This window comes from Drosophila innubila (assembly GCF_004354385.1).
Source record: "Drosophila innubila isolate TH190305 chromosome 2L unlocalized genomic scaffold, UK_Dinn_1.0 4_B_2L, whole genome shotgun sequence".
Lineage (NCBI taxonomy): Eukaryota > Metazoa > Arthropoda > Insecta > Diptera > Drosophilidae > Drosophila > Drosophila innubila.
Genome location: NW_022995372.1, coordinates 10,291,193 through 10,316,891, shown reverse-complemented (window position 1 = coordinate 10,316,891; position 25,699 = coordinate 10,291,193). Strand labels below are relative to the sequence as shown.

At 40.9% G+C, this 25,699-nt stretch overlaps 6 protein-coding genes across 8 annotated transcripts; 3 read left to right on the top strand and 3 right to left on the bottom strand.

Moving 5' to 3' along the window:
* Positions 1–1,567: 1,567 nt before the first annotated feature.
* On the top strand, positions 1,568–4,389 carry LOC117781698 (epidermal retinol dehydrogenase 2). The gene is made up of 6 exons (XM_034618505.1): positions 1,568–1,707; positions 2,485–2,588; positions 3,004–3,157; positions 3,222–3,376; positions 3,613–3,973; positions 4,040–4,389. Exons 2-6 carry the CDS (start codon positions 2,566–2,568, stop codon positions 4,301–4,303), a joined length of 957 nt encoding a protein of 318 aa, XP_034474396.1. The 5' UTR covers positions 1,568–1,707; positions 2,485–2,565; the 3' UTR covers positions 4,304–4,389.
* Positions 4,390–5,185: 796 nt separating this feature from the next.
* Positions 5,186–11,006, top strand: LOC117779788 (rab3 GTPase-activating protein regulatory subunit). The gene is made up of 7 exons (XM_034616099.1): positions 5,186–5,280; positions 5,343–5,649; positions 5,707–7,476; positions 7,885–8,223; positions 8,276–9,407; positions 10,433–10,630; positions 10,730–11,006. The coding sequence occupies exons 1-7, from the start codon at positions 5,205–5,207 to the stop codon at positions 10,904–10,906; spliced, it is 3,999 nt and encodes a 1,332-aa protein (XP_034471990.1). The 5' UTR covers positions 5,186–5,204; the 3' UTR covers positions 10,907–11,006.
* Positions 10,896–16,197, bottom strand: LOC117779789 (WD repeat-containing protein on Y chromosome). Of its 2 annotated transcripts, XM_034616100.1 has the most exons (6): positions 15,571–16,197; positions 14,025–15,264; positions 13,212–13,645; positions 12,953–13,151; positions 11,864–12,064; positions 10,896–11,651 (listed from the first exon to the last, which is right to left on the bottom strand). In XM_034616100.1, the coding sequence occupies exons 1-6, from the start codon at positions 16,178–16,180 to the stop codon at positions 10,997–10,999; spliced, it is 3,339 nt and encodes a 1,112-aa protein (XP_034471991.1). In that variant the 5' UTR covers positions 16,181–16,197; the 3' UTR covers positions 10,896–10,996. The 2 variants fall into 2 exon arrangements, with proteins under 2 accessions (XP_034471991.1, XP_034471992.1); XM_034616101.1 differs by lacking the exons at positions 10,896–11,651; positions 11,864–12,064; positions 12,953–13,151 and having other exon boundaries at positions 13,567–13,645; positions 14,021–15,264.
* A 5-nt stretch (positions 16,198–16,202) lies between these two features.
* LOC117779790 (60S ribosomal protein L7-4) lies at positions 16,203–17,312 on the bottom strand. The gene is made up of 3 exons (XM_034616103.1): positions 17,187–17,312; positions 16,475–17,123; positions 16,203–16,416 (listed from the first exon to the last, which is right to left on the bottom strand). The coding sequence occupies exons 1-3, from the start codon at positions 17,195–17,197 to the stop codon at positions 16,303–16,305; spliced, it is 774 nt and encodes a 257-aa protein (XP_034471994.1). The 5' UTR covers positions 17,198–17,312; the 3' UTR covers positions 16,203–16,302.
* Positions 17,313–17,660: 348 nt separating this feature from the next.
* On the top strand, positions 17,661–22,740 carry LOC117780800 (large neutral amino acids transporter small subunit 1). Of its 2 annotated transcripts, none has more exons than XM_034617461.1 (8): positions 17,661–17,823; positions 18,971–19,301; positions 19,900–20,095; positions 20,629–20,731; positions 20,804–21,071; positions 21,431–21,755; positions 21,811–21,935; positions 21,995–22,740. In XM_034617461.1, the coding sequence occupies exons 2-8, from the start codon at positions 19,078–19,080 to the stop codon at positions 22,266–22,268; spliced, it is 1,515 nt and encodes a 504-aa protein (XP_034473352.1). In that variant the 5' UTR covers positions 17,661–17,823; positions 18,971–19,077; the 3' UTR covers positions 22,269–22,740. The 2 variants fall into 2 exon arrangements, with proteins under 2 accessions (XP_034473352.1, XP_034473353.1); XM_034617462.1 differs by having other exon boundaries at positions 18,965–19,301.
* LOC117780801 (PI-PLC X domain-containing protein 1) lies at positions 22,604–24,901 on the bottom strand. Its single transcript, XM_034617463.1, has 4 exons — positions 24,545–24,901; positions 23,530–24,484; positions 23,199–23,472; positions 22,604–23,140 (listed from the first exon to the last, which is right to left on the bottom strand). The coding sequence occupies exons 2-4, from the start codon at positions 24,473–24,475 to the stop codon at positions 22,903–22,905; spliced, it is 1,458 nt and encodes a 485-aa protein (XP_034473354.1). The 5' UTR covers positions 24,476–24,484; positions 24,545–24,901; the 3' UTR covers positions 22,604–22,902.
* Positions 24,902–25,699: the final 798 nt, after the last annotated feature.

Sequence of the window (25,699 nt, the reverse complement as noted above, 5' to 3'; positions counted from 1 at the left end):
GATGCAATCATTATTGTATGAGCTTATCAGTTATTTTTAGGCACGATAAATCCAACAGTGAATCTACCCCCGATTTGAAACTCCATTCAAACCCCAAACTCGCACTCATAATTGAGTTTGCTTTTGTCAATATTGATTGTTAATGCACGCAAATAGTATAGTCCTGTCATAGAAATATATAGGCTTACCATAGCGATAAGAGGGGGCGGGCAAGCAATAAAGGTTGAACATTAATTCAGTAGTTGCGTTATAAATCCCATTTGGGAATACGAATATTCCTATTACATAGTCAGAATTGGGGGAGTTGTGTTTCCGGTTGAGTTCTGATTGATTCAAGACAAATTAACCAAAAACAGCAATATACACGTAAACAAAAACAGAAAATGTTTGCTTAGATTTGTGACAGACAAAAGCTGAAAACAAATTTGACTTCACGATTTGCATAAATGCCAAAGCTTGATTTATGCATACATATGTCATAATTTTATACTGAACTGTAGGGTATTACTGGTGGGATGTATTAATTGTAATGTCTTTTAACTTTTAAGGTAGTTATTTTAAATGGAATTTAGATTAATATAATATAAATGTGACAGCGTAAAGTCATGCCAGCATTTGGACTATTTCCGAGTAGTTGCCAAATAAGTTAGTCGACTATCCCTAATGAGTGCCTACTTATTTATCACTTGGTGTTGGGTTGTTTCTGTTTACTGTTTACAGGTTATCTGGTAGTGAGCTACCCTCAAATGGACCATTCTCACATGTTACTTGGGTACTTGTGCACTTGCAGTTATTGTTTTAGTCACGTCACTTAATTAACATTCTGCAAATTGTGTCTGTCAACAGCTGATGATCAGCATCGGGCAATCCAAATTGACACCAATTATGTATGTGAACGGGTCGATCCGATCGTCGGGTATACTCAATTTGCAAGCATTAACGGCGGCCCTTTACTGACCTTCTCCAACAGAAAACTTAAACAGTTAAAGCATTGCCTTTGTTTTACTTTATGAGCGAAAGGAAGAGAAAGAGAACAAGATAAAGTTGAGATAAAGTGAAGGACACGAGCAGAAAAAGAGCTGCATTCAAGCACAACGGAATGCAGCTCATTAGCTTGATAAACAGTCGAACATCTCTATAACGAACACGCCCTTTAATTTCTTTTTCTTTATAATAAATTGATATATATATACCATAACTTTTTGTCATAACGTTCCAGTTCGTTATAACGTAATTTACCTGTACATTGTGTTTGTCATTGCTGAACTTGAACTTGGGTGCGAACTGTTGCTTAGTCATGGACAACAACAAATAGTGCAGACAGTCGTTGCCAAACGGTAAATCATGAACAACAAAAAGAAAAGACAATATGCTGATAATGAAGCTGCATAACAGCTTTTGTTTTTGATTTCAACTTGACAGTTTGAAGGTCGTTTCTGGTTTGCGTTTGTTTTGAACTCTGCCGTCCTTCATTTTTCTCTCACTCAAGGATCACTCACCCGACTCTCTTGCTCTTGCTCGCACTCTCGCGTGCGCTGGCTCTCTTGCTCTCTGTGTCTCTTGTTGGTGTTTGGAGCTCAGCTTTGCGAAGCTTCGTTGACTTTGCGCGCAGGCAGCTCAAGTTAGTTGGTGGCGAGCAGCGGAGCATTTCGGCTGGGCAGCGACCGAAGCTAAGAAATTGAAATAGCAATTGCATAACTGCAACAAGTAATTGTGGCACAGTTGTATTATAAATGTTAAGCATACACCGCGTTGCAAGAAGTGCTAGAAAGTGTTCAAGCGGACCTCGTTGCAATTGCAACATACACGTACATGTTTCCACATTCCCATATCCATTGCAAGTTGCAACATGCAGGCACAACTAGTTGCCACAACAAAACGGTAGCAAGAGAATCGCCAACAAAAGAGACTACAACTAGAGTCTATCAGTCACTCGGTACGGTCTGCTTACGGGTCTATAACTAAAAACGTCTAGTAGGCTCATTGATTGTCTAACTGAAAAGGCCCCTCCGATTTTTTTGTTGTTGTTATTTTTCTTTTTATTTTTTGGCACAGCGTAATCGTGGTCTGTGTGTGTGTGAGTGTGTATGTGTGTGCCACACTGAAGTGCACGTAATTTTCATTTAAGCGGTCTCCGCGGTAAAAACGAAAGTGGAAATGTTGCATTTTAGCTTCAGCTGCCTTTCTCCCCTCGCTCTTCCACTTCAGGCAAAACGCTAGCGTTTTCTTCTGCCGGTTGCAAGTTTGTGGAAATGTAAACCGCTTAAACTACACTCAAAAAATCGCTTCAAATTATAAACAACAGTAAAAGATAAATAAATAAACTTGCAAATACGGAAGACACTCGTAACTCGTTACAGCACTTGCAACAAATATTTGCCTTGTTTTAAAATTATTACAATAAAAATGTTTTACACTTTTAGCAGTTACAGGCTTGGTGTTCACATTGAATAACAAACTTATATTATAATATATTTTCAATAGCACTTTTTGTTGACTTTGGATGAGCCGTAGGGCAGACACAAGCTCAAACTCTTCTACAAGTATACAAAAATTGCAATCACCATGATTGAGCGTGAAATTATTCAGTAAGTATTCAATATTCATAGTTACTTAATATACGAATAAATTATAGACAGTCAGTATCATACGAGTCTTCATTCGCATATCATTGGTCAAAGTTCTAGCAGCGACCCGAAACTGGGCCAAGAGTTATCGCCAACACTCGAGATGGTGCTGCTAATACTCAATGTACAGAGAGTTCCCATTATCATTGTCGTTATGCTCGATATGATGATCATTATGGCAAAGTCCGCTGACCATTTGAACATTGGACATGCGAAAATGCACTCAAAGTTCGCATACATATTGACAAATTAAATATGCCTCAAAAAATTTACAAGTGCATTTGCATATTGTTGTTTTCTTTTATCCATTACGATTTATAAGACTAATTAAAGGTAATTTATACAAATGCAATTATTTAATTAATTCTATTTTTAGCACAACAACCGCCTCCAAACGCATATTTGCTGTCATTCAGGACCTGTTGCAGTTCCTTGTGATGTTCGGCCGCGTTCTCCTCGAACTGATTGTCATCCTGGCTCAGGCGTTTATGTCTAAAAAGGAAAAGGATATCAGCAAGGATGTTGTGCTGGTAAATATGTATTGTAGTCTAATAATTAATCAATTTTATCTTAAATATTTATCTTCTATTTAAGATAACTGGCACTGGCCATGGCATTGGTCGAGAGCTGGCCCTCCATTATGCCAGCTGGGGCAGCACAGTTGTCTGTGTGGACATCAATGAGCAAAACAACATGGAAACTGTGCAGCAGGTCAAGCAATTAAACCGTGGTGCAGTGCACAGTTTCAGGTAAACTACTTGCATATATAAACATAGGAAAAATATATAGGACTGTAGAGGCTCGATTCGATGATGATGATAATTGATATAATTTATAATTTGCAAAATTTTTATTGATTCTGACTCAATATGATCGAAAATTAATTTAGAATTGTATGTAAGTAGTATGTAGTATGTAATGAAGATATTTTTAGAGAGTAAATCCTGCCAATTTCAATTTAATAATCTTATAATTTCATTCCCAGCTGCGATGTGTCAAAGCGGGAACAGGTGCTAGCGCTGGCGGAACGCGTCTTGGCGGAAGTTGGTCCCGTCACTGTGCTGGTCAACAATGTGGGCATTATGCCAACTCATCCTTTGCCACAGCAGTCGGCTGAGGAAATCCAACGTGTATTTGATGTCAACGTATTCTCGCAGTTCTGGACAATACAAGCCTTTCTGGGTCAAATGAAGGAACAAGGACGCGGTCACATTATTTGTCTGTCCTCTATTGCTGGTCTGGTGGGTTTGTCCAATTTGGTTCCATATTGTGCCACCAAATACGCAGTACGTGGTTTAATGGAGGCTTTGCACGAGGAGCTGCGTGAGGGACCCTACAAAGATCTAGTAAATAGAGATTGTGTTCGAATTTTTTGATCTGCTATTATTCTTATTGATTCGCTTTAAATACAGATAAAAGTCACCACCATTTTCCCCTACATGACCAACACCGGGCTGTGCAAGTACCCCAAAGTAAAGTTCCCCTCGATTTTAGGCCTACTGGATCCAAAGGAAGTGGCCAAACGGATTGTAGAAGCACATCGAGCTGATTGTGTGGAGGTAACCATACCCAGATCTCTACTGCACATCAACAACTGGACCCGAATTCTGCCAAGCAAATGTGGTATTATGCTTAAAGATTATATTGATAGTGGCGTGGAGTCGGATTTGATTTAATTTTATATTTTGCCCGCCCTTTTTTAGAAATTACAAATCTGTATCGTAAATTATGGAAATAACAAATATATTTGGTCTCCAAAGTAGTCAATTGATTAATTTTAAAGTACAATGCAAATTCGCACTCAGTAATTTAAATTTACCGCACAGCTTTATTTATCGAAATAGCTATCATACAGTTTTTAAAAGCTGGTCACACGCTTGTTTACATTTTCTACCAGAACATCTGACCAGTTGAATAGTCTGGCAGCTCTGGGTGTTTGCCAGCTGTGGGGATTTCTCGCTCAATTTGCTGAGTAAGTTCAATCGTTCAGTTTTGAGTTGTGAACTAAGTCAGTCATTTAGCTCAGCTGATCATTTTCATGAACGATGAGCAATAAACAGAGCTTTCTATTCAGTTGTACATGAACGATAAACGGTGAACGATGAACGATATGAATAGGTTTTTCATGGACGATGAACGATATGAATAGGTCTTTCATGAACGATGAACGATATAAATAGATAGGTCTTTTAAGTCAGTTGGTCAGCTGTTAATGAACTATGAGCGATTATAGGTTATTATATTCAGTTATTCAATCGATCACTGAAGAGATCAGTCGACTTATTTAACATTAAATTTATAACTAGCTTTTGATAGGCATGAACGACGAAAGATTATAAGTTTTTTGATTTAATTTATTTATGTCTATTTTTTATTCAAAATAATAAACAAAAACTCAACTAACAATATGGCACTTCATTGATAATTGTAATAAAAAATAATAATAATAATAAGGAACAAAGTGAACCATATAGTTCAGGAAGTACTGAATAAGTTCATTCGTTCATTTAAATGACTCGTTCAATTGAACTTATTCAGAACGAGACGACCCAACTCTAGTCATGACAACAAAGAAAAATGGCTTGCGAAGTGAAAAGTTTCGGGAATATTTTAGATTTTCGAAAGGTACAAGAATACTTTGGACTAGGTCATGGTAAAATTGGAATCTTCTGGCATAACTATACGTATGCTAATCGTTTTTCAATAAACCCACAGATGATAACTGGCTCAACGCCATCAACTATGCGATGTCGCCAACTGGAGAGACAATTGCCTTGGCACAAGGTGAAAAATTGGCCTTTCTGTCCACTTGCTGGGACAGTCGAACCAACGAAAACACATACGCGATGAGCTGGTGTGGCGAACTGGAGAACGCCAACCAGATTGTGACTAGTCTCATGTGCCTGCCCATGACGCATGTTGTGCGTTCAACGGATGTGGACTGGACTTGTGTGGCAGTTGGCTTGACCTCGGGAATGGTGCTATTTTATACGGATGCTGGTGTCAAACTCTTCTCACAGTGGTAATTTACTATAAGTTGTTAATGTGTGAGTGATATGTTAAATGGTTCGTCCACCAGTTGCCAGGAGGATCCCGTGCTGGGCATCAAACTATTGTCGCCGCCACGACATTCCGAAGTTGATGCTCTGTTCTACATCATCTACAGCAACTGCATGTGCTTCATCAACGGGCAGGACATTCTGCCCATACTAGCCAACTGTCGTCACAATATGCAGCGTGGTGCCTTGGAACGCAGCGGTTATCCAACAGCCGACGTGGTGCCATTCCAGAAGTTCAAGTTCAAGCGACAACGCGAGAGTATTATCAATGATGCAGCCATTGTCACAAATCAGCGCACGCCAAGCTACGATTATATTGTACAACAAAGTATTGCCCATGGTTATTTTGCCAAAGTTCAGGCGACGCCGGCGAGGAGTTCCCAAGTGCTGGCTGCTGGTGCGGAACCCTATTTGGGTTTCTTTCAGGCCGAAGAAGGCTACAAGACGGTGTCGATAAAGGAGGTGGCCAAAGATGTGATTGGAATGGCATACAAGAATCTACTTGGAGGCTGGTTTCGTCGTCCGCCGGAGGAACAGGTGCCCGAACAGATGCCGCTGCCCATCAAGGAGGCGCCTATGCGCACCCGCTGTCGCCTCTACGATGGCAAACGCGATGGCCTGAATTTGATAATAGCTCCAGGTGGAAAGCTAGCAGCCGTCACGGATAATCTGGATCGTGTAATGCTGGTGGACACGCAACAGGCCATTATTTTGCGCGTGTGGAAGGGCTACAGGGATGCACAATGCGCCTTTGTGCCCATTAAGGAGAGATCTGTGCGTGGCATTAAGACGAATAAGCGTAAGGCGCTCTTCCTGGTTATCTATGCGCCGCGACTCGGCTGCCTGGACATTTGGGCACTGCAGAATGGACCCAAAGTAGCCGCCTTTACGGTCTGCAAGGGCGGTCAGCTGGTCTACAACAATCATAGTCCAATGGGCACTCCTGGTGGTCAGTCCAGGAAATCGCCGTCCATTAATCATTGCCTGTTTCTCGATCCCACCGATGGCAGCTTGAAGGAGGTGCTCATTCCGTTCCACTACGCGCTAAGCGAGACAAATTCGCAAACATCCCGAGACATTGAAATGCTGCGACAGCTGCGCAATCAACTGAGATCCCTGGCACATGCTGGCGAGGATCGTCAGCAGCAAATCAAATCAATTTCCCAGCTGGCAGGGAAGCTGGAAACGTTGGAGGTGCGCCAACAGTGCCTGGAGATGTTGCTGAAGAGCAAACGATTGCAGCCGGAATTGTTCCAAGGCATTGTCAATGCGTTTGCCCAGGACAAGGATCTGCAGTCGCCGGACGAAGCTGCCCAAGAATTTCTGCATCAAGTAGAAAATTACAAGCGTTTGACCGATCTCTACCTGACATTGGGAAGATTCCAACAGGACAAGAGTGATGATTTGCGGACACCCATGGAACCCTTAGAACTATCCGATGCGGATCTAGTGACCATTAATCAGCTTGTGATACTGTTAGATAATGGCTCTGAAAAGCCAACGCCGCCTCGTGAAGTCAGCTTCCAATTGCAGAGCACGCACAGCGTTGAGGAGTTTGTGGATTATCTGAGCATCTTTAACATTGAGACGCCCAACTGTGTGACATTGCTGCCGAAGAAGATCGACAAATATGGCAGCGTGAGCAATGATCTCTTCGGGCATTTCTTTGCCCGGGGACTTTCCTTTGAGCAGTTCAAACTGTGGGCTGCACAGGCCAACATACCCAGCAAGGATCTGCTGACGCTGGTCATTTACTTTTGGCTGGATAAGCCATTTAAGTATGCCAACTGGTAGGTTAAATGGAATGTTGAATTGAGTCTGAGTTAAATCATCATTTTACTCCTGTATTGCATTCGTTGTACTTTATTAAATAGGAAGAAGGAGGTGTCCGTCCGACAGACAGATCTCAGAGACTACGAATACCAGAGCAATCTAATTTTTCACACATTCATCTCTTAACCCACCACAAATCAAGTTTGTTTCCAATTCCGCCTCCGAAACTCAGATAAAGATCCTATTCTATACGAGCTAGAGACTCCAACTTTGGTGGACAGATCTGAGACAGAATGCTTTTTTAAGCGTTAAACATTACATTTTATGATCATCAATCATCCTTATTAATTTCAACAAGATCTGAGAAATATAACGTTAGTTATGAGTGTTTTAAGTTTTGCATTTATTTTTTAATCTTTTTGCAGTGATGAAGTTGTGGAGAACATGTCTCGCATTGCGGCAATGGTGCGCGCGATTTGTGAGCTGGAAGGTGAGCATATACATGATTATGCCTACAATGCCATCTCTCCCTGGTGGCAGCAGGTGCGCGAGTTGCTGCTGGAGAGCAAACAGTTCTCCGGATTGTTGGTGGCCATTGTCTGCAAGACAGTGGCCACACAACTTTGGCGCAATCGACGCGATGGCTCCTGCGATGAGAGTGTCGACGAGGAGGAGCGCTGGGAGACCATATCACATGACGAGGCACAGTGGGGACTGCTCACTGGCAAAATGGAAGATGTGGCCGTGCTAGGCGCCATATTATCGTAAGCTGTATCAACTTTTCTTAAAATCATAACTAACATTTTGTCTTTGCAGTCAACCAAAGATGTGCCGTGAACCCGTTGGTCCGGAGTTGCCTTATGAGTCGCCCGATTGCAGCTTGAAGAACATTCTCAGCAGCGGCAAGGGCATTGTCTCCGAACTGACGGCCAAGTGGTTAAACAGCAGCCGTCTACATCCCGCTCTGATTGTGGAAATAACGCCGCCAGAGAACGAAACGGATGAAGAGCAGCCAGCTAAGACAAAAGCAAAGGTGAAAGTCCCAGAGCTGGCAAAGGAGGCGGATCAGGAAAGTGAAACTGACGGGGAGACGCAGGAGCTGGAGCCGGGCAAACCTAGTGAGCCCCTGGAACCTGTGCTAGAACGCTTAGCTTTGTTGCGGGCACATTTCCCCTTCAGTTTGGAGTCGGGAGTGCTCCTGAGTCTGATGGCCTGGCAGCACATGGTGCATTGGAGCAAACAGTTGGCCTCGTTGCATCACATGCGTGCCGCATTACTCTGCCTGGCGCAATTCCGCCCTCCCGACTGGGCTCTTAAGCATGGAATCTGCTGCATGATGTGGCAGGCGACACTCAAGTATCCTCTCCAGGCGGCGGCCAAGTTAATGCAAAAGGTTGGCCGCCTGCCTGTTGACAAAATGTGTCAACAGGATCTGGACATGTCCGCAGCCTTGGTGCCGGAATTTCTCGAGCTTTGCCTGGATTTTCTGCAACATTTCACCAGCTCCTTGGAGCACGACAAGCGCGAGTTGCGTTTCGAGCAGGCGTTGAGTGAGGGACAACTTCCAGTGCAGTTCTTGGCATTGCAGCAACATAATGCACTCCCTCAGCTCCTCCAGCTGCACACGCAACTCTGCACCGTCTTGCACTTTATAGCAATGTTTCAGTTGCGAGTGCCACGCCCATTGACAACGTTATTTGATGCTTTGGCCAACAAGGCATTTTTAACGGACATCAATAAGGAGCTGCCGTATGCACTGCCTCCGCCGGATCTGGTTTTGCAGGAGCAACGCACTCAGTTCCTCTGCAATGCTGTGGCTGCCACCATGGATCTGATACGCGAAGATCTCGAACAGCTTTACATTCTCGATCATGTATTTTATATGGCCAAGATTTGCGCTTTGGCCGATAGCTGGCAACTGGACAAACTGCCTATTCTACGAAAACAGGTGAGTGACCGAATGAATTATGCTCGACTATGAAACATACTTCGCCTAAAATTATATAAAAAAAATAATGAATGATAAGTTACAGTGATAGAAATGATTTAAATTAGGTGTACGAATAAATTTTATGCAGTTTTTGAGTTTTTTTTTTTTGTTGTAAAAACAGGAAATAACACAGGAACCGGTACCGGAATCGTTAACCGAAACTAACCGTTTCATTTGTACTAATGGAACTGAAACCATAACCGAATGAAAATTCGATGGTAATTTTGAAATTTTTAAAATTCAAAATTTTAAATCTCAAGTTTTCACTTTTAATCAACTCCTAATATCGTAGTTAGTATAAAACAACACTTTAAACTTGATTCTGAAACCTTATATTTTTGTAAAAAATCATGATGAATTGGATAAAAATTTTGACTTGTAAAGTGATAACTTGATTAAAACAGATCCGATTTTCAAGTGGAATGTCATTTTGGTATTGATTTGGCTTCTAAATTCATTGTGCATTCAAATATGTTAAAATTCCTTTAAATTCAATGTCATATTTATCATAAAACGACATCTTAAAATTTAAAAATGTTTTAAAATTGATTTGCTGTACCGTTACGTACCGGTACTGATACCGGAACCGAAAGAAAAAACCTGAAATATAACCTTTTACCGAAATAATTATTTCGGGACGTACCGGAACCGAAACCGTAACCCATATTTGTTTCGGTTTGATTCCCCGAGTAAAAAGAAAAAAGTTGGTGAGACTACGAATGAATGTTGGGATGACTCTATTTATAAAATTGTATAGCTATATAACATTTAATATTTCTATTGTATTTTTTTTTTTTTGAGAATGTTTTCGGCTATTGCATTTTTTAGAAAAACTAGAGTCTGTCGCTCTGGGAATGAAAAAGAAAAAATAAATACATACTTCTGTAAATACTGAAAAGAAATATTTTTTTTTTTTTGAGTCGCAGATGCCTGTACAAATTTTTTACCAATTTTTATTGAAGAATTTCCTTTGAATTTTGCAGGTGGTGGAGCTGTATGCCTTTGGCTACGACGCTGAAGCACAGGTCCTGCTGCATGACATCAGCGAGGACGAGGAACTAGGTCGTCTGCTGCTAGAGATTGCCGGCAGAAGGTTAAATCTCTATGCTGAAGGCTCCCAAACAGCATTTCTAAAGGTTGCCTCGGTGGGTCACCAGTTGCTGGCGTATCTGGACAATTTGGTAAGTGCTTGTAGCGTTTACTATCCACAGAAATGACTTAAAAGCAACACACACACATATCACACCCACACAACACACCCACACAACATGCATCTGCAGAAGGAGTCAGGAACTGGGCAAAGTATTGCGATAGCTGCCACGAAACCGGAGGAGATTGATGTAATCGCCTTGGATAAGCTACTCTCCCATGCCTACAAGTGTCTGTCCCGGCGAGAGACAAGGCACCTGGTCACCGCAGCCCAGATGTACAATGCTGTGCGCATGCTGCAGACTTAGAGGATTCACTTTAATTTCATCCTTAGACTAACTGCAGTTTGACTTGTTGACCAAAACGAAAATAAATAAATAAATTGTTTATGACTTGGATTAAGACTCAGATTTGCTCGATTTGCTGCCAATTTTGGCTTTCGATGCTTTCCTTGGTTTGATCTGAGTGGAGCCACCACCCCTAGAACGCCCTTGAGATTGCGGTTCTCGGATGTTAATCGCTGATGCATTGGGATCGACTTTACCCTCAACGGGCATATAATGCTTCAAGTAGTTCTCAGCCTTCACCTGGCCAATAATTGGTGGTGTGGGCAGATTCTCCATCATCTCGGACGGATATACCCTTAGATGTGTGTAGACGGGTATATACAACTGTGTCGTATCCAATTCGATACGTTGCTCGATGGCACTGCGACCTGGCAAAGCGAAGTGCTTGCCCAGAATTGGCTCCTTCAGTGGTTTATCGAACATGGTCTTCAAATCGTTGGTGGTGGTGTCATCCACTTCACGGTCATCCTCACGCTCCTCGTTGGCCTTGACATGCTTCAGCGTGGCTGAGTATTGAATGCCGGAGATGACCTTTAAAGTTGTGGAGCTGGCCACCTTCTTAATATCTGGTGGCAAGCGATAGGCTCGATTGTCCTCTCCCGCTCGCTCAAATGGAGTTAGCTTCGACCAGGGCAAGACAGTGCCCAATGTGCCCAAATAGCGTCCTCCTTGTGTCCACAACCGGCACGAATAATCGTGACTTCCACTGAAAAAATTAACAAGTTGAGTTAAGTGGAGCTATAAATACTTCACATATAAATATAAATTTTGGTGTTAATTTTTAAAATTCTTCAAGAATTTGTAAAAAAAAATGGATTCAATAAAAAAATATTTCTGCATTACTTTATGGTCCGATATTTAACATACAAAATTGCCGAAAATTTTTAATATTTTCCCAATAATAAATTTAACACTCACGTAAATATAATCTTGGGCAGATTGATGAAACCAATTGAATTGATCGCCTTGAGATGTCCTTTATAGGAACTAACCAGCATCGGTTCCGGTTGATTGCGTAGAATACGTTTAGCCCTCGGAAGAAACAGTTCCTTTCTTAGAAAGATAAACTCCAGTCGCAGTCTGGGCATGCACACATGTGTCCTCTCAGCTTTTGGAATACTGCAAGCACAAATGGAAATAAGTATTTCTTTTCAGACGATTTCCCAAGAACTAATATGATGTCGGAATGTCGTTCTTTATTAAGTCCACCACCTCACTTCTTATTACTCTTCATTCTCTGTTCTAGTTATGAGTTATTTATTATTATTTTTTTTGTCAATAAAAGTTTGCTTTGCTTCGGAATTCGTCTAGACACGCAAGGTCTGCCTAAGGAATTTGTGGGTGGATGACTTGGATACAAGTTAATACACGTGTAGTATAATGAGTCGTGTCGTTAGAGCCAATTTCTGTGGTTTCTTTATGCTTCCTATTGAAGCGTGTGACAGTACAGTGAACTGACGCTGGCGAGGATTTTGTTATCAGTCAAGCTCTACAAACGGATGTTAACAGTTGAATAACATTTCCATTTCCATAAATACTGCTAAGATCAGAAGAAGCTTTACCATATCATATAGTAAGTTCTCTTAATTAAAAAAATATATAATTCATGTATTGAAATTTACTGAGTACAACTTTTCTAACATTGGAAAACTGTAGGATGTATTTATATATGCTATAACCAAATAGCATTTCTTAATAACATTAATATACTGACATACAGTATCTACTATATTTAACATTATTCTAGTCTTTTATCTCTGCTCTAAGCCATATTTTAATGTAAATATTCTACTGAAATAGGAAATTAGTAGAATCCGTTTATTTCAATTTGAATAACAAATTAAAAAAACAGCTGTGGAAACATTAAGATGACATTTAAAATTTTCCTGCCATGATTTAACAGGGTAAAATAAAAGAAACTCTAGGGACTTTAGTGGATCTAACGCTGTTATTGTGGTTTACATAGAAATAAGAGTAACACCCAAAAATCTAAAATCGTTTTCTCACCAATAGTTAACAATGTGCCAGACCTTGACATAACCGAAAGCGGTACCAGTAAATAAAAAGCGATTCTTGCGATCCGTGGACATGGTAAGAACACAATCTCCAAGCTTGTGCACGGCGTAAAACTGACTGAGAATGCCGCCATGTTGGTGATGGGAATACACCTGAATAAAGCCCGTGTCTAGAGAGATAAATACGCTGCCTGCAGGAAAATAACTATGGGAATTCAGTTAGGTAAGTGGATAATATGATTATGACCCACCATGATCCTTTGTCATGGGACGTTTTTGTAGGAAGAGCACCGCCTGAACGGATACGGGTATATTGGCGCCGTAATCCTTGATTTCATCCGGTTTGGCAATCATTGAGGTGAGGCGTGACAATCTGCTCACCATTTGGAACGAGGACATTCGTTTGCTGCGACGAGATTGTTTCTCCTCTTCCCGACTGAGTTTCAGCTCAATGAAGCGAGTGGGATCCATGACATTGTAACGACGATACGGTTGACCCGTTTCCAGTTTCCAGAAGATAATCTCACCCGAATAGGTTGCCGTGACAACACCCTCGCCCAGCTTAACATCAGCACAGGTAATATCATCTGTATGGAACTTGGACCATTTTTTAGGATCACCATATTCCCGACCTTCTACATCATTGAACTCCGTTACCTGACGATCCCAACCCATGGCTAAAATACTGCAGGAAGATAAAAAATCAATTTTGTATAAATAATCAAATTTTCATTATAATAGAGCGAATTTGGAAAGTTTCTTTTCTTGGAAGAAGGAATTTACTGACTGAAAGTATTTGATTCGCTTTGATAAAGAAAGGGTTTTTTCGATACGTCGAGGACTAATCGTTCCTATGAATGTTATATGATAGAGTAGTATGATCTAAACGAATTTGTTTTGGATGCATGAGATGAAGAACTTTTCACGTATCACAATTAGAGGGAATTTCCATTACAATGCTCCCTAACTATGAACCATTTCAAGTTGTTCTTATTCAAGGAAGGCTGGACAAAATATTTATCAAATCTGCTGTGATTACTGTATTATAGAATTTCCTCACCCACCGATCCACAACCCAGATGACAGCAGTTACCTCCTGGTCCGGCATTATGCTCATATTACGCACCACGACCGCATTGTTGTAGTTCCAGATTTTAAGAGAACCATCCCGTGCCCCCGTCAACAGAAACTGCTCGAGAGGATCGAAGCAGGCGGCGGTAATCTCAATATCAATAGTCTCCCCATAGATCATCTTGGTGTGGCAATTCTTCATGATGATCTTGCGTCTTCCACTCCATGGATCCCACACAATAATATAGCTATCCAAGCCACAAGTGACGATATTACGGAAAAGGCGATTATAGAGGACCACAGAGACTGGAGCGGCATGGGTGTTGCCATCGGTGAGATCAACTCGCACTCGGGGACAGCATTTGATGGAGATGAGCTTGCGACCGGCGACCATGAGCTCCCGGAGATGGGAGTGATAATAATATTTGATATCCGTTTCGCTGTGATGAATAATGCGCACCAGATCTCCGTATGTTTGGAGCAGTGTGTGCTCCTCCAGATCCCATACCTTGATGATCTTGTGGTAATCCACGCTATACACCTTGTTCTCCTCCGGCTGCACAAAGACGGCAACAATTCCGCCATTGTGACCCGTGAGTATAGCCGATGGTTCCGATGATATATAGACATCCCAGATGCGGACAAAAGTATCTGGTCCGCCGGTGACCAGAATGTTCTTAATCTCGGACACGTAAAACACGGTCACACCAAGTGGAATACGGAAATTATTGCGATCATCGTTGCTGACCATAATCAGACCCGGACAGCGACCTCGATACTTCTTGGTGTTCCTGTACTCCGCAGAGGCAAACAACGCATTCATATGAAGTGAATAGTACACACAAGAGATGAGCTCATTGTGCAGATTGATATACTCTCGCGGCACCAACAACGGTATCCTACCCCTCAGCACATCTGCCCAGACCAACTCGATCAAGGCGGCGCCCGGCTTGGCCTGAAATGGTCCGCGCAGATATGGGGAATAGGACAGGATTCGCACATTGCCGGCATAGTCGCCGAGCACCAGCTTGGAGTGCACTTTCCCATTGTTGTAGAAGGCATAACTCATGCAGTATACGGCAAACGGCAAACTCCGGATGACCATGCGTAGCGTAAACGTCGATGCAATCGTCTCATGGAAGCGAAGTTCCCTCTCCGTCGACGAGGTACACACGATGCTCACATCGGAGAGTGCTTGGAGCGCCAGTATCCAAGTGGGCACTTTCAGATGAACTACGAAATCAAGATTAGAGCTTTGAAAAATTCCACTTAAACCGATTGCAATCACATAATTTTTATACACTCAAATTTGAAGTTTATGCAAATGATTGAAATCATTTTGATTGCAATATTTACAGATTGCAATTAAAAAATTTAATTAATTTATATTTGATCGAAATCAACATAATTGCAATCATTTGCTTTAAATTGATTGCAAATTGGAACTTTTACAATTATATTGAATGCTATGAATTCATAAGTAAAATTATTGCAATTTTTTATAAGCTCTGATACCAAATCCTAAAGAAATTTACTTACTGCTCTCGGAGACGGCACTGCGCAGCGGTTCCATGTGTGCGCTCCAGAAACGCAGCTGACCCTCATGACTGGCGGTCACCCACATGCCGGAGTTTTCCGGTGAATCCTCTCCGCCAAATGAATAGTTTGTCGTCTCGGTTATTTCCTCGAGCGGCGTCTGATCCGACTTAACCTTGAGCAACGCTAGACAACAGACTGCGGATCTGTGCTCTGTCTTACGAACTGCAGGAGCTGTTGAGATTGGCATTATAAGTGCCTCCTTTTGATTGCTGGGATCTTCCTCCTGAAAGCCAAATATCAAATACGAAACAAACTCATTCCAATCGACCATATAGTCCCGGTTCTGATTTATTTTGAGAAATAGACGCGTGTAGGTATAATCACTGAAAGTAATGTCCACATCCTCGAGAATTCGTCGCAAATCGGCAATTCCAACTACTTGATTTGGACTCGCATTAAAGCAATCGTGCAGTTTCTCCAGCTGTGCCTTGGAAATGCGATCGTGCAGACGCTCCGATTGCTCCTGACTAATCTGGGTGGCAGTCGAGGAGATTGTCTGGTATTCGACCTTCGCATTGCTGTCACCACTGGCAAAATAGATTACAGACATAGTGAAAGCAGGGGACTTTGCATATATGTGTATTCCAACTTATACATAAGTATTGTATATAACTATATTTATTTCTGTTTTAGTGTTTGCTTTTATAAAATGTAGTCTACTAGGTTAAAGTTTTACAGGCAGCGCGCAACCAGATCATTGATGCCATTACCACGCTCGCCGTACTCGCCGCCACGATTAAAGGGAACGGACACCTTCTTCTTCCAGCCATCGCGGGGACTTGACAACTGAAAGGGTAAACAAAATTAACAATATTGTATTCATCTTTCATTATGAAAAACTCACCATAAAGGCACACAAAAACTCATTGACGGCAGCAAAATTAGGTCCAACTGTGTAGATCTCATGTATAATATCCTCCAAGCAGATGATACCTTTATCGCCCAACTGCTCCTCTACCATGGTGTTTGACTGTATAGCGGTCTTTTTGCCATCGATGCGGGCAAATCCCTTCTTGAAAAGCAGCTCACGTATCATACTCAGCGATGGATGACCGTAAACCACAAATGGCTCGATGACACGCAGCAGCAACTGATTCTCCTTGTTGTTCTCCAAGAACACTGTATTATGACGGAGCGGCATGCGCAGAGATTTGAATATATCTGAAGTGGTTTTGTCATAAATCTTCTTTCCAGCGTGGCGCATGACGAGCAACAGCCTTGGATTCGTCTCTGCAGCAGCCTGAGCACTCTGCTCTGTCACATTTGTACGTAAAATTGTCCGTCTAATCCTCTTGGATGTGCGTTCAGCCTTCAGGTAGCCCATGACAAAGGATTCAGCGCGTCGAAATTTGTGGTGTGTTTTGCTTTTAAAGGTGCGTTTAATGCGATCATTGCGCTTCTGTTCGAGCACCGATTTGTCCTGTTGAATACGCCTCTTGCGGTGCTTAAGCACTGAGATTGTTTTCCCAGGCAATTTGTTGGGCACGGCATATCTGTATAGCAGAAATTAATATTTTTAATATTCAATGTTATTAATGTAGGTATATTGCACTTACTTGTCGGACATTGTGATTAAATAGTCTTTTTTTCTATAAAGAACTCGCAGAAAACACGTGCAAACACAATCAAAACAAAAACTGAAGGACTGCCAACTCTTTTCGGAGTTCAAACGCAGAGTGAATGGCAAATATATCGCCCGACCGCCACAACTAAACTGTATTCATATCGATGTTTCGACAAATCGTTATCGATTGATAACGCACAATGTATATTTTTATTAATGAAAATTACAAAATGCAATAGCTTTGCAATAAATAAAAAAAAAAATTTGAAAATTTCATTTCAATTATTTTAATTTAAAAAATTCTTGCATTAACATTAAGAAATTGTTAAGAAAAACAGGATGAAAATTTTTAAAGTTACCAATTTTGACATTTAACCCAATATTATACATACTACCAGATCGAAAAATTTAACAGGGAGGCATAATTTGGGCCTGGTGGCAACGTTTGGGCATACAGTGAGAGATACTACATTTCTCTCACATCAAACATGGGGGGTTGGGTTGTAATGGCAAAAACGCCGGTCTCGGGATTTCTGTGGTGACTCGCTGTGTTCGCCGAAACTCACAGAACAGTCTCAACGCGTGCCTCGAGTGAATTTGTGTGTCGCGGAGCGGTCTTTTAATTTATGGTAAACTAAAAGCACAAGTGGTCAAAGACTTACAAATAATGACGACACTGTAATACACGCATTAAATTTTGACATAAAGCAAATAAAAAAAACGTGTGGAAGAATCAATTTAATGATAAAAACAATTATTATTATTAAAATGAAGAATATACGACCTTAGCAAACGTAGACACAACTGACACAAAAGCAAAAGTCCAATATAAATAAATGCAATGTGCGCACGTTGGCAAATAGAACAAAAATAGACAATGAAATTTACATGAAATCAACAAAATTGGTCGAGTGGCAGTAAATCATTACCCAAAAACTGTTTACATAAAATTACGAGCTGACCATGTCATAAAAAAAATGGCACGCGACTGTCCGCACAATGCCCTCAGTTTTTACACAGGTTTTGCATTGATCCCAAAATTGCGCGATTACCTTACATGTGTTACACTCACACAGACACACACGGGTGTAAATGTATGTGTGTGTGTTTGCGATTCTGTTAGCCAAACAGTTTTCTGGCTAAAAGCATAACTGCAACGTAGACAAGGCTGGCGTACAATCACTAGCTATCAACTTGTTTTGAGTTGTTTAAAAACCCTGTTCATAAAAATTGCAAAGAGTCTATTAAAATTGATTGTATTAAATGCAGAACTGAGATAATTGGTGTATATTTTTCTGTATATATTTAAAAATAATCAATAAATTATCAAACACTTGGTGCATGGATTTGTGAAATCCCAGAAAAAAATTAGTATGAAGCATTATTATTGGGATCAGTCAAAAAGTATTATTACTAGTATAAGCATAAAAACTACTATAAGTACACAAAGGGAGAAATAGTTCTGTAGAGAGCAAATGATGTTCAGAATTTCGGCAAAATTGGTTAAGAGGATAGAGTATCCAACTCTTAAATTCGTGGTCCCGGGTTCGACTTTCCTTCATTTTTTTGCAGGGTCTCTCATAGTCGAGTTTGCTTGACTTCGGGCTACCATACTAGCTTAGAGTTTTTTAATTAACAATTATCTACTTATCATTTAGTGACTATTAAACGAATACTATCACTTGAGCTTTTTTGCGAATCTGCCAGACGATAATAGGGTGTAAAAATGTGTCTATTGATAACACTAAATACCCCATATAAATTATTTAGTTTTAGTGGCAATGTCTACGAAATAATAAGTAATTAAACCATCAAAAGCTGGAATACAAGAAGTACTAATAATCGGCAATATCTATAAAGATTTAAAATCATTGTGCAAAATAATGCCGGATCGATATGCAAATGGAGTGACCAGTAGTTTGGTTGAGCCCCCTGTCAATGGACACTCTGTGGACAACAATGGAACGGGAGGTGGAACAGACGGACAGGATGAGAAGATTGTGCTTAAACGGAAGCTAACTCTTATTAACGGTGTGGCTATAATAGTTGGCACTATTATTGGATCGGGCATTTTCATAGCACCCACTGGAGTCTTTTACTACACCGAGTAAGTAAAGAAGTTTTCTACCCCAAAACGGTCACTTAATTAGTTGAAAAAGCATACGTAAAATAATTATAGACTTTGCTTACTCAAGGAATGCAGGCTTCAGGCATTTTCGAATATATAAAAAAAATAAAATGATTCCGATTCGCATTTGTAGTTCAATAAACAGCGGGTGACCCACCCACTATGGGGTCAATAGTACTATAATTAATAGTAAATTGAACATTCCTCTAATTGATGTGAATTGTAAAAGCAATCTTTCTCAACTTGTTGGGGATGAGTAATTAAGCCGTCGTCGTATCGCAGTTGCCAATTGGGCGCCCTTGATATAATGTTTCTCCAACGATTTGAAATTGTTGACAATAATTGCATCAGCTTTAAAGTATTCGGCAAGAATCATCCGAAAATAAACACTTCTCATCGATACACACACACACACACACACACACACAAATTGAATACTACAGATATCATGCGAATGTTTTCACTTTAACCACTTGGAGCCACAAAGTGACCGCAACTGTCCATTGTGCGTCCACTTACTTATTTAGCTGTACCGCATTCCCCACATTCCCCATCTTCTCTCTGTCTTTCTATACAGATCTGTCGGAAGTTCGCTCTTTATTTGGTCTGCCTGCGGTATTCTTTCGACTATCGGCGCTCTCTGTTATGCTGAATTGGGCACAAGTATCACCAGATCCGGCGGCGACTATGCTTATTTGTTGGTGGCATTTGGGCCACTTGTTGGATTTTTACGCCTATGGATTGCCCTCCTCATTATCAGACCAACTACCCAGGTAAGCTGAGGGTAATTTATATCTATTAATTGATTTATGCATTTTGTTGTGATCTAGCATAGTCAATGCTCAAATTGATTGTTTTGGCACACCAAAACATGGCGAAGTGAAAAAATACCCTTGTAGATTGCTATAAACTGGAATGATTTGCAGAACTTATTTGCTTTGGTGTGGTTATATGGAATTGACTCACTTCGCTGCACTTTTTATAATAAAATTCAAAAACCATATGTACAGTATAACGAGAGGGGATTATCGGAAAGGAATATAAAATGTGTTAATACTCTTAAATCAGATGCGGCTCCAGTTTATTTTCCATAAAAACGAGTTACGCCAAAACACAATTTATTATTACGAAACATTATTTAAGACACGTAAGCTCTGGAGTATCTAGTATCCAAATAGCTAATAATATTGTTGTAAAATTTTGATAATATCGACACTGATATATTTTCTTTTACACGATTTAAGGGTATCTAATATCATTATTATTTCAAATGTGTAAATGGAAATATACAATTTTCTCATTTAAGACAATTGTGGCGCTAACCTTCGCCCATTATGCAGCTAAACCCTTTTTTGAGGACTGCGATCCACCCCAGAATGCAGTTAAACTTCTGGCAGCCGTTTGCCTCTGTAAGTAATAAGTTCAATTTGAAATAAGGTATAAGTAAATAAGTAATTAATGGTTTAAATTGCATTTTCAAGGTTTACTGACTGCGATTAATTGCATGTCGGTGAAGGTGTCGATGAAGGTGCAGGATATCTTTACGGTTGGCAAGCTTTTGGCATTGGTAATGATAATACTCGCTGGTGTCTATTATATGGCAACTGGCAAGCTGGATAACTTTTCCAATCCCTGGGAGGGTAACTACAGTACACGGAATATTGGCTATGCTTTCTACTCGGGTCTATTTGCATTTGGAGGATGGAATTACTTGAACTTTGTGACTGAAGAGCTTCAGGATCCCTACAAGTGAGCTTAACAATAGAAAAAGTATCTGTTTGAATGAATGAATGAATGAATGTGTGGAGAAAGATAGGAGTGACTGCGTAGAGGAAGCCTGTCAAGAAGACAAATTGATGTGTAAAGTTTGCGTCATGCGCAGGCTGCAGCAACAAGTTAAGGCGCCCACTTGTTGAGTGTCCTTGAAGCCTGTGTGTATGTGTGTAAATGTGTCACTGGGGGTGGCAAATGCTGAGTTTGCTTTTGCCCCTAATGAATTCAATTTGCACATAAGGCGCAGTAATCAATTTAAGTGCTGAGGCTGCTTTAATTTCCATCCCAAGCGTTTGAAACGTGTCTAATGTTAGTTTATTTCGATTCCCGTCTAGAAATCTGCCACGCGCCATTTGGATTGCCATGCCGTTGGTTACGGGCATCTATGTGCTGGTCAATCTTGCCTATTTTGCGGTGGTTTCCAAGCCAGAAATGCTCAGTTCGTTGGCCGTTGCGGTGACCTTTGGCAATAAGGTCTTTGGCCCACTTGCCTTTATGGTACCCATTTTTGTGGCATTGAGCACATTCGGCGGTGTGAATGGTGTGCTCTTTACCTCGGCGCGTCTCTTTGCCACTGGAGCCCAGGAGGGTCATCTGCCCAAGTTCTTTCAGCTGTTCCATGTAAAACAGCAGACTCCTATACCATCTCTTATATTTACAGTAAGTTGTCAGTTGAATATTAATGAATATGTATTAATTAAAAACTGTTTGACAGTGCCTAATGTCTCTACTAATGCTCTTGACGGACAATGTCTACGAGTTGATCAACTACTATAGCTCGGTGCTCTGGCTCTCTGTGGTGGCTAGTATAGCGGGCATGTTGTGGCTGCGTCACAAGAAGTAAGTACTAATTATTAATTATTTATACTTATTACTAACTTGTTGATTCATTTTTTTAGACCGAATCTTCCGCGTCCCATCAAGGTGCATTTGGCACTGCCAATTATCTTTATGACCATCTGTGTAACTTTGGTGCTATTGCCCAATTTTAAGGAGCCCGCCAATCTACTAATTGGCATTGCCATTACTCTCGCCGGCATTCCATTTTATTATGTGTGCATTGCTTGGAAGAATAAGCCACGTTGTTATGGCCGCATCTCGAATGGTATGGTCAATCTGTGTCGCGCCATCTTCAACACAACAATCATAGAGTCGAACGAGTCTCTCAAGTAGTATCTCTCAGCTGATACGCCCGATCCAAGCAGCATTTAGTTTATCACTCAAAACAGATATTTTATGGCACAATCCGAATTGCCTTTGATGTTGTATGATATTATCGCTTAGACGATGGCATTTCTCAAATCCAAAGTGGAATCGTATACGTTAGTTTAGTTATTTGTATTACCATGGTATTTATTTGAGCGATCGGCAGTCGATAGCTCTTAAGTTGTTGTCTAATTATTTGCAGTTTTTGAGCTTGTCATACAAATCATAAAGATACATAATTTTAAATTATTTACTTGCCTCAGTTGTGACACATTTAGGGAAACTAATAGATAAGCAAACTAGTTGTAAGCTAATCTATCTTTATCCAAGTTCAACTGACCAACCATATACATTATATATTGTGTACGCTGCAAATCTATTGTAAAAACATCGAAAATATGGCTTATTCAGATGAATTTATAAATGTTATTAAATGCAATCAATTTGATGTGAAGTTCGTTTCTTGGGGAGTTAAATTGTTTTGCTTTTAGAGATTTTTTTGTGATTGAAAAATGCAAACCGAACTTCTTGTAAAATTCTACAGCTTAGAAATTCTGCTTCAATTGAATCTTATAATTAAGGAAATTTAATTTAAATCGCTCTAGTAGGCAATCTTGCGTCGATTTAAGTCGATGGCAGTGTCCATTAGCGTTGTGCCTCGAATGAAATCGGCAGCAACAATGTTAGCATTATTGCCCAGTTCATCCCGATAGAGCTGTGAGATGCGCCAGTTAATGTTGTCGGCCATTTTACGTAGTCCTCCATGCTTGTCCAGGATTACACCCCAGGTTTCGGGTGTCAGCTCCGCCATGTCGACCACTGGACGACTCGAAAAGCGGCTACAATTAAGGATAATAAATAAATGCAATAAGAAATATTGTCAATTGGTTGACTTACGACATGTCAAAACCGTTCACGTAGCGTAAGTGAGTCTCCAGGCGTGCCCAGGACTGTACATTGCCCCAACGTTGCTCCACGCCGCCGAAGAGCGTCTGTGGAAACTCCTGTACCATTTGATCCTTGTCGTAGGCGAGTATTACGTTCTGCTGTCGCTTCCAGATGTCGCGCATTGTGGCATGCCAGGTGAGGGATGGATGTGCCACCAGATCACCGAACTGCTCCCGCAAGTAGCTGACTAACAGACGATGCACGCCCAGACCCTTGCCAAATCCTGCAGCCATAACAGATTATAAGGGAAAAGAAGACGATTTTCTGACTGTCGACTTACCCACGGGAAATTCCTTAAGTCCAAAGATGACAATCTCGTTGGTTTCCAGCACAAAATCCTTGACCTGCTCGATTACCTCCTGCAGTGGGCGTTGTCTCGTTATTCCATGATAGATGAAGAACTTTTCCGGCGCTGATCGAAAGTAACCAACACGAATGTCCAGATAGCGGGCTCCATGCATCAACTGACCACGTATATCATCATCCTGGGTGAGTGCATACTTCGTGACCACACTTTCGCGTAGTAAGGGATCGAAATTAGGACGATAAGAGCCGGAGTCATGGGTGCCGGGTATGAAAAGATCTCGCAGACGCAGATCTCCCAAAATGTCGCGCATGTCAGTCATCCAGCGTGGATAAGCACGCACACAGGTCTTGGACAGAATGCGACCATTGGCATCAATGTAGCTGGCCCAGTAACCGTAGCAGGAACTCTCGGAGGTAACATTCCGGGAGAGGGCATAATCAAAGGGAACACCCGTGGTAAACCATTGAGCGGAGAGACTCGGCTTGATGGCAGCCACGATATCCGTGTTCCCACCATTGGCCACCCAGACAGTGGGATACTTACTTGGCTCTGCACCGGACCTTGAGCTGGGTGTGCTTGTGTAGCCATGTATGGGTACATAGGCCACTTGATCCTCGCCAGACCCGCTGCCCTCTTCGTTGTTACTTTGGAAGGAAGCCAAAGGAGTGCCGATTGGCGTAGAGCGTTGCTCGAAACTTAGCGGATCCTGAGCAGTCAGGAGGACATTGTCGCCGTCTCTTACTGGCGCATTCTTCCAGGAGACTTCGAGGAATCGCTTGCGTGCGCTGATTGTCAGCCAGAGCTTCAGCTGATGAGCATCTGCTGCAGGTCGAGATCCTCCCACAACATACACCTGTTCCTCCTCTGCCAAAGCATGACCACTCATGCTTAATGCCAGGATGAGTACGAGTTGCAACATTTCAGAATTCTATAAGTTGAATTAATTCTGATTTGTTCTGATTGCGTTTAAGGTTAATCAGCGACTCACTTAACACTGTCAAGTCGAGTCGAGACAAGTGTAATCGCGTTACGTTCCGGGCAATTGTGCGCACTGCCCGGCAATGTCTCGCTGAGATCAACTGTTTCCCACACGCGCTTCGTGCGCCTTCTTATTGGAAAGCTGAAGCTCCAGCCTCGAGGTGTCTCCGAATGCCGATCTTGCCGTATAAGTAACAATAGCTTCGTAAACAAAAGGCAGCGAAAACAAAACAAATAAACTTTCCGGTCTCGGTTTATGTTAGTTTGGTTTCTTCAAAGTGTTTCTATTTACACTTACAAATGTATTTGTGTAATGCACACCGTTTATTATTAGTTTTATTTATCTTATTACTAATTTTTTTCACTTTTATGAGCAACGAATTTGTAACAAGTTTTCTCGATTAGATGATTTTTGTACAGATATTGTACTGATATGGCATGCAAACAATACAACGAGAACACAAAAGTCACACGAATGTTGCAAATTTAATTTTGTACGAGAACTATACACAATCAGACCTATAATTGACACTGTAATTGCTACTTGTTTGTTTTGTAATTGATAATAAATATTGATAGGCAATTGTGTCAATTCTTGCTAATTAAATTTACTTTTTGATCGAATGTGATAATTAACCTAACAAGTCTTTAAACGCACTACGATTTAGTTATAACTTATTTCCCCTTTCTCTTTTTTTTTTTTGTTTAAATATATTTATCAAAATTTAGCATTTTTTTTTAGCTTTTTATGATTAGCTCAAATAATAAATAGCTCGCAACTCGCGTGTCCGACTTTCAAGACCTGACTTTACTTTGCGACTGAAGCTTTGTTTAGTTTTGTTGAGCAGTGATTACTACGCAAAAGTTTCTGTTTACATTTGACATTTACGTCTTTAGTCAAGTTTAAAGCGATACAGTGAAACGGTTTATTTAGGCGTGCATAATCGTTTGATTTTCATTTACATATATATTTATTTAATACGAACACTGCACAGCAATAGATTTCAAAAATAACGATCGATTCAAATTTGTAGCAGTTGGCAAGTCGATGCTAGCTTTCATTTTGTGTGAATAGCTGCTCATGCATGTGAATGGCAAAAGCGCGCGAATTTTAAAAATACAAGTTGCAGAATTACAACTTTAATAACATTAGAAACAACAATTG